At 35.7% G+C, this 16,844-nt stretch overlaps 1 protein-coding gene across 3 annotated transcripts; it reads left to right on the top strand.

Annotated features, from left to right (window-relative positions):
- The first annotated feature begins 798 nt into the window (after positions 1-798).
- LOC149486387 (uncharacterized) lies at positions 799-15,980 on the top strand. Of its 3 annotated transcripts, none has more exons than XM_089698036.1 (13): positions 799-944; positions 4,696-4,828; positions 5,515-5,644; positions 6,028-6,132; positions 6,465-6,542; positions 6,959-6,979; positions 7,787-7,881; positions 8,335-8,481; positions 8,963-9,061; positions 11,474-11,624; positions 12,120-12,667; positions 12,924-13,128; positions 13,382-15,980. In XM_089698036.1, exons 2-12 carry the CDS (start codon positions 4,712-4,714, stop codon positions 13,110-13,112), a joined length of 1,680 nt encoding a protein of 559 aa, XP_089554162.1. In that variant the 5' UTR covers positions 799-944; positions 4,696-4,711; the 3' UTR covers positions 13,113-13,128; positions 13,382-15,980. The 3 variants fall into 3 exon arrangements, with proteins under 3 accessions (XP_089554162.1, XP_089554160.1, XP_089554161.1); XM_089698034.1 differs by lacking the exon at positions 799-944 and adding an exon at positions 3,776-4,380; XM_089698035.1 differs by lacking the exons at positions 799-944; positions 6,959-6,979 and adding an exon at positions 3,781-4,380.
- The last annotated feature ends 864 nt before the right edge of the window (positions 15,981-16,844 follow it).

Genomic DNA, 16,844 nt, shown 5'->3' with positions numbered 1-16,844 from the left:
AAACTGTTTTTTAACTAGTTTAAATAACAAAAATGACATCAAAAATATCATGAACGTTAAAAAAGTGTTTTTTCTTAATATGTGTGTGTATGTATTATCTTACAAGTGCAATGTATGATACATAAAGACATTTTAAGTTTGAAAAATCTGATGTTTTTGCGCGAAGTGACAGTAGTACCCACCTCAACGCTTCGCTTATGAGGCGTGCAAAAAGTTACTGTGGGTTATCCATAAGAGATAGACATATACCATCACGGACTTTTCTGTAGACCTTTTCAATGTGTACAATACTTTAGTACATTATTTTGATAAAACTCGTAGGGTTCAGCCTGCGTTTGCAATGTTAGCGGAAAAAATGTAATTATTTACGACATCACATTAGAAACCTCAAAAATAACAGTACTTCTCCACTATTTAATGGATGTTATTAAACATATAAACCTTCCTCTTGAATTACTCTATCTATTAAAAAAAACCGCATTAAATTCCGTTGCGTAGTTTCAAAGATTTAAGCATACAAAGGGACATAGGGACAGATAAAGCGACTTTGTTTTATACTATGTAGTGATGATACACTATGTACTTCTGTTTCTTTCTTCTCGCCACTGGTATATGCGCAATAGGTTATATGACTTAGCCATCTTAACAATTAAAAGGCGCGTTCTTATTTTTTTTTAATGAAGGATTTGTTTGTAACATTGTCGGTGTTGAAAATATAGTATTTTTGCGTACTATATATGTTTTCAACAGTATATAGTACGCAGACCCGAAATATAGTACAATACTATATATTATAGTACGGTTGGCAACCCTAATGGCGACGTACATTTGTTGTAAAGAGAGGGAATGATGTTTACGTGAATTTTAGTGATACTTTGATGCACAGTGGTATTAAAATTTATGGATATTAAACGATTTTGAGATCTCGATTTTTGTAGTACAAGGTATGTAGTTTGATAATGTTATATGTTTATCGTGTGAATATCCGTGACCTTATTTCGAAAGCGGTACATTGTTATACCGTTAGACGGGGCGCGTGGCCGTCCCTGAATGTTACCGCGAGAGTGCCGCGCGAGACCGAGAGGGCCGCACAACCCCTCCTCTCGCGATTTCCCTGGCGGTGGTGGAAGGAGTCGGGAGCGGGAGTGCGATTTGGTTTATCGTAGGCATATGGAGGGGATCCCGCATCTTGGTGGGGATGCGTGTCGTGATGGATACTCAATCGGGCCAAAGGAATTGGTAGGTTGGTAGGGGTGAATGACCTTGTATCAAAATGATCCGCCCACCACCATGTGAACCAAAACAAAACTTCTGAATTAAAAATTTATATTGAGAGTTTTAACATGTCAATGTAATTGCGTAACTTATTGCCCATTCACACTTTTTCTTTGTCTATATCGGTAAAACTGTACATTATAGGGCGTGGAATTTGGGGGTAGTGGGGGGTGGAGAGAGGGGGGGTGGGTACTAGGAACTTCCCCTGTAAAGGGGGGGGCGCGAAAATTAATAGTTTTCGAGATATTTACAAATTAAGTTTTGGTCCGCCTAAAGCAAAGGGGGCGCAAAGTAAGGACTTAGAAAATTTTTGATCTAAAGTGAAAATTGTATAGGAATCATAAAATACATAATTTTTATTCAAAACGCTAAAATAAGCATGTTTTATAAAAAAAACTTTTTCTCTAAAATAAAAAATGGCCGAGATATTCACCCTCAAAGATTGATGATAAAACCTAACCTAACCCTTTCCCTATCTCCTCATGTCTTTTTTATATTGTCTCAGACACTGCCTTAGCTCCGGCGCTACGGGAAGTGCAGCCCTTCCGCCCTTGCGTGACAAAGCACGGTCGCCCGTACTCCACTTCGCAGCTTCAGCTTATTGGTCGCCTTCGGCGACCAGCCTCAGCCGCTCCGCTCCGCACGGCTCCCGAGCTTTGTCACGGCGGGCGAAGGCTGCTCTCCCTCCGCGCCTCCGGCTTTTTACATACACTCTAGGGGTAGGGCAGACAAGACCACGTGGAATTCGGGGTTGACAGCTTCGGTTCTGTGGCAAGTCTTATGATAATGCAATGCTTATTTTAGCGTAACGTTTTTTAGCTAGATTCGGACTTTCGCAGCTTAATATTGAATACATAATATTCCATCATTGAAAAAATTTACATTTTACAATCCGTCATGTATCTTGGTAATTATCAAGTTTAGAGAAAAGTTGCCCCAACAAAACATGCTTTTATTAGCGTAATCTTTACGATAAAACAATAATAAATAGGTGTTATAATGATACCAACTCCATAAAAAATTTTCTAAGTCCTGCGCCCCCTTTGCTTTAGGTATTTTTTTCCAGTTCCACATTGATCTGAAGCAATTAATATTAATTATTACTTTACAATAATAGTTTTCAATACTAGTAATATTGCATTAGCTCTTTGATTTGAAATATGACAGATTTAATGTAATAGACATGTAATAGACATGGGAGGAGGGCACACGTAGGTATTTGATTTTTTTTTGCGCGTCGACGGAGCCCCGCTTTGCGGGGCTCCTATTTCTGTGTAGTTTTTTTTTTAAAGAAACCTAACCTAACCTAACCTAACGGCTAACCTAACCTAAACTAGATTTTTTTTTGCGCGTCGACGGAGCCCCGCGAAGCGGGGCTCCTATTTCTGTGTAGTTTTTTTTTTTAAGAAACCTAACCTAACCTAACCTAACTTGATTTTTTTTTGCGTGTCGACGGAGCCCCGCTTCGCGGGGCTCCTATTTCTGTGTAGTTTTTTTTTTAAAGAAACCTAACCTAACCTAACCTAACGGCTAACCTAACCTAAACTAGATTTTTTTTTGCGCGTCGACGGAGCCCCGCTTCGCGGGTGTTCCTATAAAACATGCTTATATTAGCGTTATCTTTACGATAAAACAATAATAAATAAGTAGGTGTTAAAATGACACCAACTCCATCAAAAGTCCTGCGCCCCCTTTGCTTTAGTCCAACCCAACTAGCTTTAGTGTTAAAAGGTTATCTAGTAATCCGAATAATCGGACGATTAAATTATTTTATTCATCCGGTAATCGGACGACTAATTTATTTTATTCATCCGTTTAGCGGACGACTAGACACTTCGATTAATATTTTTGTTAAATTATAAATTGCGAATATTAATAATTTTATTTTATTTAATCTATTTTACAAAAACTATACTTAATAATAATTATTTTTAATGTTGTTGTTAAAAAATATACAAATTTCATAAATAAAATTTAAATTATAATATTTTTTTTGTTAGATAGAAATGTTTTACCTGAAATGAAACGCGTTTGACAATCGCTGTAGGTCAATTTGACACTGTCATAACAGTAAGTTCGCGTTTCAAAGATAAAATGGAGTAAAATTTTCCGATTTTCAAAAATTCGTGACTCAAAAACAAAAAGTTTTCGCGCTGTGAAATTTCAGATTTAGGTTCCATAGGACAATAGCTAACCACAAAAAAAATTACGACTCTCAACTCCACGCCCTATAATGTACAGTTTAGCCTCTATATCCACTTTAGTATTGTGTTTTGCACATATTTCCTGTGCTTTCCTTATATTTAAAACCCTGTACCTATATAAAAATTTGTAGTGAAACCTTGAATTTAAACATTGATATTATGTTTGATAATACATACCTATTAATATTTTATAAAGTTCTCAATATTTTAATACAAGGTCAAAACACATTCTAGTCAAACCTAAGTTTACAATGTAACAATATTGGTTGATCCTTTCACTTTGCAGAATAAAATATGAATACATATTTAATATCATTCTACTATTTATAGATAAATAATATTTTGACAAATTCATCTACATGAACATATTTTTTATACTGATATGAAAACAATACAAATTGAATGTATGCGAAAAATTAGCTTAATAAACACGTATACATGTAACAAGATTACTCAACTCCACGCTTCCTACATTTATTGAACCACAACCACACCTCACTACGTCTTGTGAAAGTACAGCAAAGAGAAAGTGAGGATCATGTTAGCTTGAACATATACAGTCCAACTGTGTGCGTATAACTAACTAGCCAACCGGTTGAGTATTGAGCTCGTACAAAAACTTTCTTTAACCCACTTTCGTATTCTCGCGATGATCTTTCGCCATTCACCGTCGTTTCGGCTCCAGTGTGTATAGTTTGGTAGTCAGCAGTGGTGTGTGCCCTACCATGGATCCCAGTGTGATCCCTGTGTGCTAGTGGTGGGATATTCTCGTGGGGGTACACTTTGTGAAGCAGACAAGTGGGACACAGCTTATTATTTTTCTCCTCCCGCTACGGCGGCTCATAATTGGATGCATTATGTGTGATATGCAGAAAATGCCTACACAAGATGATGCCTCTTGGTATGCAAATATTCTTTGTAGCATTTATACAACTTTTTGAATATGATGTTAATTATTTTGTTATTAGGGTCGATGGAAATTGTTTGTAGAAATAAGTGAATTTACTTTGTTAGTATTATGTATTATAATAGAAAACTAGTGTATTTTTTTATATCAATGCATCATCTATTTCAAAGTTAATACTTGAATATATATTATATGTTTAGATATGACTATTATTAATCTGGTTACTACAATAATGCAATATGTAACTTGTATTCAATAGGTCTTATCCATTTCTTGAATACTGTAAATTTTTATTTCTCAATCCACCAGTGAGGAAGACTCGGAGATGAATTTTGCAGCATTCTCAGCCATGGGGGCTGGTACACACTTTGTGACCACAAACGGACAGTTGCCCGTCACAAAGTTACAACAAAATACTAATAATGGATCACAGCTATCTCAGGTATTAGCCAATTACCTTGTTACTAAAATGGTTGATATTACAGAGTAGTTTATCAGGTATATTTTGAATTGCAGAATCTATAAAATGAGAGTATTAAAAAAAAATCTGCATACCAATAAGTTAGTGTGTATACATCACAAATAGATTATATTAAAACGCCAATTTTTTTTTGTGCTTTGTCTATGCATGAAAAAATTACTTATGCAGAACTTATATTTAACAATTACTTATTAATATAATTATACATTTGTATTTTGTATATTGAGCCAGACATATAAATATATCTAGTGGAAAATCACCTAAACATGAATGTAATGAACTTTCACTAGACAAACAATGGCAAGAGTTATCCAACCTCTAGGAATATACACACTACTTGTACATAAATACATAAATACTTTTCGTGTACAAAGCATGCATTTTATTATATGACTAGCTTCCGCCCACGACTTTGTACGTGCATCCCAGTTTTTCCCCGTTCCCGCAAGAATTTCGGGAAATCCTTTCTTAGCGGATGCCTACATCCTAACTTTGGCATGCAATGCAATTTGCAATTTGGCATGCAGGTAGGTACCTGCATGCCAAATTTCAACCCGATTCGTCCATCGGTTTGGGCTGTGCGTTGATAGATCACTATATCAGTCACCTTTGAGTTTTATATATATAGATATTTTCAATATTTCCAGGTAGTTGGTATGGTAGGTGGAGGGAACATGGGCGAGGGTGTGCAGTACCTCCGCACACTGGACGGCTCGGCGCTGCAGGCCACACCACAGATCATATCCGTGCCCATAGCCCTGCCTGGTGCTAAACCAGGTATATCTTTTTGTCATTAAAAACCTATAATGCAACAATTCAGATTCAAATTCATGTATTTGCTAAGTGAACTAACTATTTAATAATTTGAGACTCAGATTTCAGAATCAATAATATTTACTACTTCACTACTTAATATGTATTACTACTTTTAGAAGTATTTCCACCATCTTTGAACATCTTCACAGATGTCAAAGGTCAATGACCTTTGTGCTTCCTCCAGTTATTTAACTGTGTTTGAAAGAACCTTATTAGTTAAGCTCTTCAGATCTGTTTGCAATTTTAAAAAAATGTTCATGTAGTTACATGCTCCTAACCTTTATATATTGGTTTTTATGTATAAAGTGTATATTATATGTATAAATTTTAATTTTTGTTTTTAGGTGACCCTCAACCAACAGTGCAGATACAGGTGTTAAGTCCAAACTTAATACAGCAACAACAACCTAAATATCAGATGCAAATCCCTATACAAGGTTTTCAGCAAGGTGAGCCATTAGAGCTGATTTAATTATTTAAAATCATACCAATTCCTTGGTGAATAGATTCATTTTCTTGTGAAAATTTTAATTTAAATATAAATTTCAATTTAATGTAAATTGAAGAATCTTAGTAAGATTGCTTAGTGAACTTTTTTGTGTATAAAGTGGTGCTCGTAAATATTCCTTATTGATTAAAGACATAGGTAAGATAAATATAAGGAAAAAATCTAAACATGATGTAGGTATTGAATCAAAATGAACAAGACTTAAATTCTTAATTTGAAAGTATGTATTTATTATTTTATATTAACTAAATATATTTATGTAATTGTCTCCAGGTGGCACAGTACTTACAGTAGCATATTCGCCTGAAGCAAATGATGGCATCCAACTACTGGGAAATTCACTACCTGAAGGTTTGTTGTTATGTTTTATCATTAACAACTAATCTTTTATGTCAAATAATTAGGTCTTTCATTACATTTTATTATTGCAAAATATATTTATATTACTGTAATTACTGTATATTTTATATGAATTGTAAAATTTATGTATATTATATAATGATAAATGCTTCACTTTGCGGTGCTAATATTGAAATGGCTGGAATGTATATAAATAACAAAGTACTTTAAGCTTTATAATATTATGTATAAATAATATTGTGTTATGTAGACTGAGATGTATATCATGCTTGACTAAACTGTTATTTAATCTATACCTTAACTATATTAATTGTTTATACTTTTTAAAAGTAACAAGTAGTAGTTAATACATAAAATGGTACTAGGTATTAAAAATAAAAATGTAACCCCTTTATTCCATTGTTCAGGTACATTCAGGATAAGACCAGGTGAATAAATTAACTTCATGTTAATTATTGTGTATGTGTTGTTTATAACTGTGTATGTTATTTGTTTGTAGTGAAATGCTAACTGCATGTATTTCACTGTCATACATGTTAAATATGCATTTTGCTTGATTATGTTTTATATATATCACTACTACATTATCAATTATTTAAATTTAAAAGTATATGAGTAAATATTATCAACTAAACCCACTGACAAATATGCAAATATTTCCTCGTCTTCAAAAATGCTATTTTAATTCTTGCTACCAGTACTTGTTCCATGTAGTGGAAACAAATATGATGATGAATGTAGTCACAATTATTAATAGCACTTAACGAAACCATACCATTTAGCAATGTTGTGTTGTGTTTTGTATTGATGTGTTTTAACTAAAACATTGTCTAGATTCTCCAATAGTGTATCCTCCTATTGTACTTTTTAATTTACCATGCTCATATTTCACTTGAATTCATTCAATGTTTATCCGTACTGTTTTGTATCCTAGCATTAACCTAATAAAATTAAAAGTAGAAAATAGGTACTCCTATATAACCTGATAAAAAAAATTGGTTGTTTGTAAAGTAGGTTTACGATCGAGATGTTTACGTGATAACGTCTTATAACGTCGGCAGCGCTCGAGATGAGACGGGAGATCGGTCCGTCTCTCTCTCGTTATACCTGCGATCGCGCTCGTGAGGTTTTGGTGTGACACAAGTTTCTGAACATGTCACCCGACTAAAACGATTTTAAAAACGTTATCACGTTAAAAGATCGATTGTGTTGCTAATAATCTGGTGTTCCGCCAGGCTTGCAGATGGTAACCGCCATTCCGCAAGACATGCAGCAGCTGATGCAGAGCCAGGACAATAAGGAACAGGCGCAGCAGCCTATGCAGCATCAGGTATAGCTTTTATACATTTATTTCACTGAACGATTAAATTACCTTCACTGTTTGAGCATTTTTTTTATATTCAGTTTTGTAGTCTGTAGATTTTTGCTAAATATTGTGACTTATAATCTTAACTTAACAGGTTTGCAAGCTGATAATATTTTATACCTACTAATAGAATGTTGAAATCGCTACGATTAAATTACCTTCACTGTTTGAGCATTTTTTTATATTCAGTTTTGTAGTCTTTAGATTTTTGTAAAACATTGTGACTTATAATCTTAAATAAACAGGTTTGCAAGCAGATAATATTTTATACTAATAGAATGTTAAAAGCACAGCTATCGCTAATAAACTTTGCAAGAGGTCAAACATTTTTTGCACTTGTAAAAATAAGACATACTAAATAAAATCTTATTCTCATCAAATAGTTTTTTATAAACTTTAATTATGTTTTTATTACAGGTGTTCATAACTCAAAACCAACAAATAGTGATAAGCAACGGTGAGGACGTGAAGCAGGTGATGAACAACAACACGACGAATAATAACAACAATAATGATGTAGCCGATATCATCATCAAGGAGGAGGAGTGTGAGGACAATGATGATGTGAGTTTGTGTCCCGATGATTGATTTATCAAATTTTTGTTCTTTGTTTTGCTAATTTATTACAGTTTATACACACCCAGGGGACATAAAAATTACATTTAAATTTGAATAGAGAAGTAATAGTTTATGCAAAGAAATGTAGTGCAATTTAAATTATTGTGCAAAATTGTAAACTTGTGTGAAAAAGAATATTTATAATGTTCTAATTATCCCATTCGTTCATGTATGTGAAGTCCCATGTCCCCTAGTGGGGTAAGGGGCAGATGCATTATACATCTGTTTCACTGATCGATTTTCTTTAGGGACAAGTAGGTGATCAGCCTTCTGTGTCCCGCCAGACCGAGAAGTTTTTTTTCTTCGTCTCCACCGGGAATCGAACCCAGGACCTCTCGGTGTTACGCTCACGCGTCAACCATTGTACCAAGGAGGCGGTCAATCCCATTCGTTCATGACTAATTAAAACTATTATGTTTGTGAGCAGGAGGACTCGCAAGGCACAGAGAACAGCGACGGCATGCCGTGGCAGCTGTCCAGCTCGCAGCAGGACCTCGTCAAGTATCTCAACACGCTGCCTCCACAGGTAACCATATATCTTAATACTATTATAAAGGCGAAAGTTTGTAAGTATGGATGTATGGATGTTTGTTACTCTTTCACGTAAAAACTACTGAACCGATTACAATGAAATTTAGCACACATATAGAGGGTAACTTGGATTAACACATAAGGTTTTATCCCGGAAATCCCACGGGAACGCGAACTATGCGGGTTTTCCTTTGAAAACGCGGGCGAAGCCGCGGGCGGAAATCTAGTAACACTATAAAATAATATGAACTTATTTTTATTTTATCACTACTTCATGCCGGTTTAATGACACTATTTATTTATTTATTTATTTATAGCCTTTATTGCCAATACAGGTTACATTTTTACTTATTAACTAAAATTAAATTGCTTTGTGTGTGTTGGCGTGTCCTTGTGACACAAAGGCCTCTTCCAACTTCTTCCACTCGCCACGTTCTTTCGCCTTCCGTAGCCAGAGCGGCCCTGCCACTCTCCTTATCTCATCCGACCACCTTTTTCTTTGTCTTCCTCTTTTTCTTTTAGCATCCACCCTGGGAGTCCATTCGGTTATCACCCTTGTCCATCGGTTTCCCTTTTCTCTGAGCATATGCCCTACCCACCTCCATTTAAGAATCCTTGTCTTTTTCACAACATCTTCTAGTTTTGTTATATTTCTTATATCTAAAGCTCTTTTTCTATGTTTTTTTGTATAACCTAGTATACTCCTCTCCATAGCTCGTTGGCATGTTACCAATTTTGTGTCATGCTTTTTTGTTTTAGCCCAAGTTTGACAACCATAAGTTAGTATTGGCAAAATGCAGGTGTTAAATAGTTTTCTTTTAATTGTGATGTTGTACTGTGTATTTTTAAATATTTCTTTCAGCGACCAGAATCTTTTCCAAGAATGGGCAACGCGTCTCTCAACTTCATGTTCCATCTGGTCGCTGAAAGCTATTAGTTGGCCTAAATAGATATAGGAATTGACATATTCAATTAACTTATCTTCTATTGTAATTGGGGTTCGCACTCTATTTGCTATAATTTTGGTTTTTCCATAGTTGATCGATAGTCCCACTTTTTTGCTTTCTTGTGCCAGTTGAAGAAGCATGGTTTGAAGGTTTTCAGGGTTATCAGATATGAGTATGATATCATCAGCAAATCTGAGATGATTTAAATTTGTTCCGTTAATGTTTATGCCGAAGTTATCCCAGTCTAATTTTCTAAAGATTCCCTCTAATACTGAGGAGAAAAGTTTTGGTGAGAGTGGGTCTCCCTGTCTCACGCCTCGCTTTATAGGGAATACTTCACCTTCGGTTTCCAGTTTTACTCTGCCTGTGCTGTTTTTGTATATATTCTGTATGATCCTTATATATTTATTGTTTATTCCTTGATTCTTCAAAGCTTCCCATATAGATTGGTGTTCCAGTGAATCAAATGCCTTGTTGTAGTCCACAAATGCCATGTATAGTCGATAGTTGTATTCATGACTTTTCTCGATCAACTGTTTCACCACATGAATATGATCCGCTGTAGAGTATCCTGCTCTAAACCCTGCTTGTTCCCTCGGTTGTTCTTCGTCGAGCTTTTTGGTAATACGGCTAAGCAGTATCTTCGAGAACACTTTATATACGTTCGACATCAGGCTAATTGGGCGATAGTTACCTATTTCAGATCTGTCTCCTTTTTTGTGAATGAGAGTAATGGTAGTTGATGTCCACTGTATGGGGATGTATTCAGTGTTCAGGATGTTATTGAAAAGCTTAGTTAGTCTTTTTGATGTTTCCGGTAGTGTAGCTTTCATCATTTCGTTAGTGATGTTGTCTAATCCTGGTGCTTTATCATTCTTCTGGGATTTTACTGCATGTTGAACTTCGCTTTCAAGAATTTGTGGGATGTCTTCTGTACAGTCTTCGAGGCTTAAGTTGCTATTTAGTTGAATGTCTTCGGTAGAGTATAGAGTCCGATAATAGTCTGTAGCAATCTTGAGGACTGGTTGTCTCCTTGTGATTTGTTTGTTAAATTTGTTTTTCATTTTTGGGATCCAAATCTTTTCCTCTTTTAGTTCTCGTAATGCCTTGTTTATGCCTCCTGTTTTCGATATGTGGTGTTTTATACGTTCAAATCTTCTATCAGCTTTGTCTTGTTTAATTTTACGGAATTATCTTGGTTAATGACACTAACAGTATGTTAAATTTGAGTTAACTGTTGAAATTAGGTAACATACAAATTTAATTAAATGAGATATTCAATAATAAGGTGTGATGATTTCTATCCGATATTATCATCTTAATCTTATAGCCGCAATAATAAAAAAATACGTATTTAAAATGCACTTAAACATGGCTTAATATCCGAAAATATAACATAATGTAAACTTACAATAGAAACCACATTTTATGTTTATTACAAGTAATAAATGATATTGCAGCAAACCCAAGCGCTGCCCGTATCACTACAACAGTTCTTACGGCTTAATCCTGCGGACGCTAAAAAGATGGAGAGCATCGAGGTGGAACTCACTCCCATCAACATTCAGGCGGAAGATAAGAAGGATAATACTGATGTTTCCATGGAAGAAGGTATTTTTTTTGTTATAAAAGCGATGGTTCAATTGTTAGTTGAGGAAAAGGAATTAATTAATACAGTAAATAACAGATGGTATTTTGTATATGAAACATTTGTTAAGTGGCTAAAATTAGTGTTGACTATGTTGACATTAGTGTGGCATTTGCAATACTTACTTTTACGTGTGCCAACCTATACAAATCTGCCACTGCTTAACATATTATAAACAAGACAAGCTAGTTATATCAATCTCTCTATCTCTATTTTTCATTCTAGTTACATCTCTATATATAAAAATGAATCCCTATTTCCCTTGGTCACGGCATTACGCATGAACTGGTGGACCGATTTCGATAATTCTTTTTTTATTATATCCCTTGAAGTACGAGAATGGTTCTTATGGAGAGAAAAAGTAAATATGTACCACGGGTGAAGCCGGGTCGGACCGCTAGTAAAGTATAAATATCAGTAAAATATTTGCCATGCCTAATATGAATATATGTGTTCAGTCGGCGGCGCGGGGTCGGGCGGCGCGAAGAAGAAGAAGAAGTACAAGAAGAAGTCGAGTGGCGCGGCGCGGCCCAAGCCCGGGCAGGTGATCATCGCCACGGCCGCCGACGGCTCGCCCATCTTCTGCTGCCCCGAGTGCCAGCTGGCCTACCCCGACAAGGAGCAGCTCGAGAGCCACCTCGCCGTGCACAAGATCGAGCGCCGCTTCATCTGCGGCATCTGCGGCGCCGGCCTCAAGCGCAAGGAGCACCTCGAGCGGCACAAGCTGGGCCACAACCCCGAGCGGCCCTACGTGTGCGGCGTGTGCGGCAAGGGCTTCAAGCGGCGCGAGCACCTCAACCTGCACGTGGTCATCCACTCGGGCGTCAAGAGCGAGCTGTGCGGCGAGTGCGGCAAGGGCTTCTACCGCAAGGACCACTTGCGCAAGCACACGCGCTCGCACGAGACCAAGCGCGCCCGGGACGAGGCTAGCGGCGAGCCCTTCGACATCAAGCCCGCAACCCAGCCGCCCGCCAACCACACGCTCTTGCCGGAGATCACTATACACGTTAGTACATATAACATTATTATGAAATTGTCAGTTATTTAAGTTTTTCAATAGATTATCATCTTCTTTAACGAGAGTAATTTGAAATATGCATAAATAATCACCACCTTCACAATCTATATTGTTGAAAAAGAGTGACCAGTGAAGATGATGATTTTGTAGATATACTAATAATTATTATCTTACTTTTTTCACAAATTAGTAAAATAATACTAATACTTTATTATAACATAACTAATGAAATGACGTTCTCCAGGTGCCCACCAGCTCGAACATGCAAGTGCCAGTACAAATAAACATCCCGCAGCACGTGATGTCGTCGCTGGCGGCGGCGCAGGCCCGCGGGGCCCCGAGCCCCAGCGCCGGGGGCTCCGGGGGCGCCGGGGGCTCCGGGGCCTCCAGCAGCGAGTCGCAGCTCGACGCGCTGCTCGCGCAACACACGTGACACTTGGATGCCACTGGTTAGTAAATACTAAAAATAGTAGTGATTCGTTGTTATGGAAATGTGCTGCAATAATATTAGGCACTATAGAGAGATTGACATAAACGATCAAAACGCGAAAAAAACTGGTTGACGTTTTTTTGTGGCGCGTTATGAATTCATGTACAGATCTTTTTGACGCTATGAAAGCGTTGCAAAGCAAATAATTTATTAATTATTGTAAACAGTACCAATTATTAGCTAAATGTTCTAAACTATATTTTCCTTTGCAGATATAATAGACAGCGAAGATGACAACGTCGGCGCGAGCGGCACCCGCAACACCGCTTGCACCTAACGGGATACACACGCACTACTCGTCGGAATACCCACTACCTATCATTCAAATTACTTGCTTTCCTAGAAAAGAGTCTGCACAAATCCTCCGAAATTCCCAAACGGGGAAACAAATCTAAATCAACAACCACCGATGAAATGTCACGGTAATACAAGTTGAAATGAAATCGCTTTAAGGACAAAATAAATACTCCAATTAGTATAGGTCTCTTTATAAAATTAATTAATTGTTAAGCCTTCGTAACCATGAACACTTGTGTAAAATTGATAAGTTATTTGTACATACTTAGAGATAAGTTATCGGATTTGAATCACTTAGATTGAGAGCACATGTCGGAACTTGTAAAAGTGTTTGTCATGTGCCCTCTACACAATGGGCAGCGTTGGGCGAGTAGAGTCAATCACGATAGTGTAGAGGACCTATGTCTATGATCGGCCGTCATTGTAGATGCTTCACCATCGCCGTAATGGCGGCAATTATCGACAATCATTTGTTGGGCCAACGCTGTCCATTGTGAAGAGGGACCATCATGTTCGTTTCTATGGCTCTACTTGACCGTGTAGTCGTAAGAATGTAGATTGTTTGCCATCGCACAAGTTCATATTAGACATATCACACAGATTTTTATTGTAATCGATTCCAATTTTATCGTACGAATACATTTCAATTTGGTCAAGAATTGCTTAGGGTAAAAGCTTATCTAATCGATTATAAGTCATTAAATTAATTGTTAATGGATAGTCTTTTCGGATCGTCAATTCTGACAGTAAAAAAAACAATCGAATTAATTAGATAAATCAATCGATAATATTATATAATACCAGTGATTTTTATAGTCTGAATGCTATTTTACTTTAGTCCTTATAACGGAGCAAGTATTTCTGTATTCGCGTAAGTCGTATCGAAAGCAATAAATATAGTTAATAGTATAATAATCATAGTGTTTATATAATTGTGTAATTGCTAGAACATGCACAATTATCCAATAATTACCTGAACCTTATTGCTTAATAAATTAACCATAATAGTACTAATAGTTATCCGTCCACTTAGATCCAAACAGTTTTTTGTTGTAGAATTTGCTTTTCTTCGGCAAATTATTATTTTAAACGATTCAGCCCATCTAATATGCATCATAATGCATAGCCCATAGGCTACAAAGAAAAGAAATCAAATGAAAACAGCAATAAAATAAATAAAATTACCCGAATAATTACATTATTATACTTTCAATTTAAGCAAATCATTGTTGAAGTGCTAATTTTTTTTAATTTCTTAAAAACGTAGTTCTGTGGCGAAATTCTAAAAGGGTAAAATACCTGAAATTTGCTCTTACCATTGAAGTACAGCAGGATAACATAACACATGCGTCGTTCATTTATTCCATTTTAGTGTTTTGCCACAAGATTGCTTTTGGATATGGATTTTTATTTTATTTTATACCTATTCGGTGCCCTTCGTCACTGTTTAAGTAATAACTGAAAGAATTTTTAAATATAATAAGATATTAAATCAAGTTCGGTTATTAAGCGTCTGGCTGAATGTATTGATTATAAAATATTTTGCAAATTATGTTACAAGTTTTTTTACAAAGTACATGTTTGTTGTATATTGTACATGTCTTGCATGTACTCTTTAGTTAAAAATATCGTTTGATCCACAAACACCTCATATGTATTCTCCATTTTATGTAAAGTGTACATATTAGGATATTACTGTGATATCACTTCAAGTTGCTAATGTTGACGATTGCGTTTGTATATAATAATAATTATCATAAATATAACAATTTTACAACACCTAATTTTTAAATGTTATCATCACAATAAATTGTTTTATAAATAGTGGTAGGAAGTTCAGCGCACACAAACGGTTTATTTCTACAAGGAACATTATTTGAGAGAACGTCATACAAAATCATGAATCTAATGCTTCTTGCCTACATGCTAAATGCAACTTTCTTTTAATAAGCCAATATTGAGTTGCTTGGCTTCCCAAATGTTGCGAACTAGCGCCGGGAGTGCCGCGGGTCACTCGTGCGCCGATGCAACACAAATCATCACAAACAGCTTTAACACGGTGTATATTCATTTTGAATTATATTTTTGTACTTAGCATAAGTTAGGATGACAATTCGTTGTAAGGTAACCGCTTCTTACTAACGACCGGAGGTGCTCTAACGTACTGAAATATCTCGTTACTCTAATATAAGTTGTACATTTTAGTATTATTCTGTAGTTACTAGTTGTACTTGAATAGATCAGAATTTGTTAATTATTTTAGCGAAATTCCATTAGAACTAATTTTAAAGTGTCGAATTGATTTTACAAAATTTGCCGAAATCGAATATTTTAGTACCTTTATATGTTTACCAGTTAAGATTATTTTTTTACTTCATTTTAAAATTACGTAGTTTCAAGTATTATAATATTAAGGCGCGTCGAACTTGACTTAACTGAGTTCACTTTGTACTTTTTGTATGAAAACTTATTTATTAATGATGAGATTAAAGAATAAAGTTACTGATTTTTTAACATGTCTTTCATATTTTCTATACCCCGTAAGCTTAGCCCGTAATATGATATTTTTTTAAGTCTCATATTTGAAGTACATATTATATTAATTATTACTTGCGAAAAAGTATTCGTATCCTAACCGCTATTAAAATTTATGCTTTAATGAAAATTAAAAACAAAACTTTACGTTTTTTGTAATTGTAGATATAAACTTTCAGTATGCCAAAATTCACCCAAAATAGTAAATTTGTTTTTTATTTATAATTTTTTTTATTGTAGAATTGAAAAAAAAACTACAAAATATAACTAGGTAGATTTTTTGAATCATAAAAAATTTTACATCTACAGGAAGACCGTTACCGCGTTATATGCCGTATCAACCCGCGGGGCTCCGAAGTAAGAGGACCCCTTACGTAGTTTATCATGAAAAGTAGGTTTAAAAATGTAAACTGATGTCTAAAAAATATTTCTTTATAACTTAACCCATTGAGCCCCGAACGGCCCGATCGGTCCACGACACAATAGATTTTCTATTGTGTCTGTGATTCCGGGGCCTGAGTTATTAATAACTAGAGGTCCACCCCGGCTTCGCCCGTGGTACATATTTCGCAATAAAATATGTCTATGCCTATGTCCTTTCTCGGGTATCAAAATATCTCCATACCAAATTTCATGCAAATTGGTTCAGTAGTTTAGGCGTGATTGAGTAACAGACAGACAGACAGAGTTACTTTCGCATTTATAATATTAGTATGGATATGTCAGGCCCCGAACAAATTATTATGCATAAGGCACATGAATGAATAAAGCGGCATTATTAGGTATAAATCGCTGACTAGTAATTTCTATTAAAAGCACAAAAACGTTCATTAAAACAGAGAA

The sequence above is a fragment of the Colias philodice genome, chromosome 8, assembly GCF_061535455.1.
Source record: "Colias philodice isolate Cphi_HAF_F1 chromosome 8, ilColPhil1 Martin Lab GWU primary, whole genome shotgun sequence".
Taxonomy (NCBI): domain Eukaryota; kingdom Metazoa; phylum Arthropoda; class Insecta; order Lepidoptera; family Pieridae; genus Colias; species Colias philodice.
The sequence above is the reverse complement of the archived record's forward strand: the minus strand, read 5'-3'. Positions and strand labels throughout refer to the sequence as shown.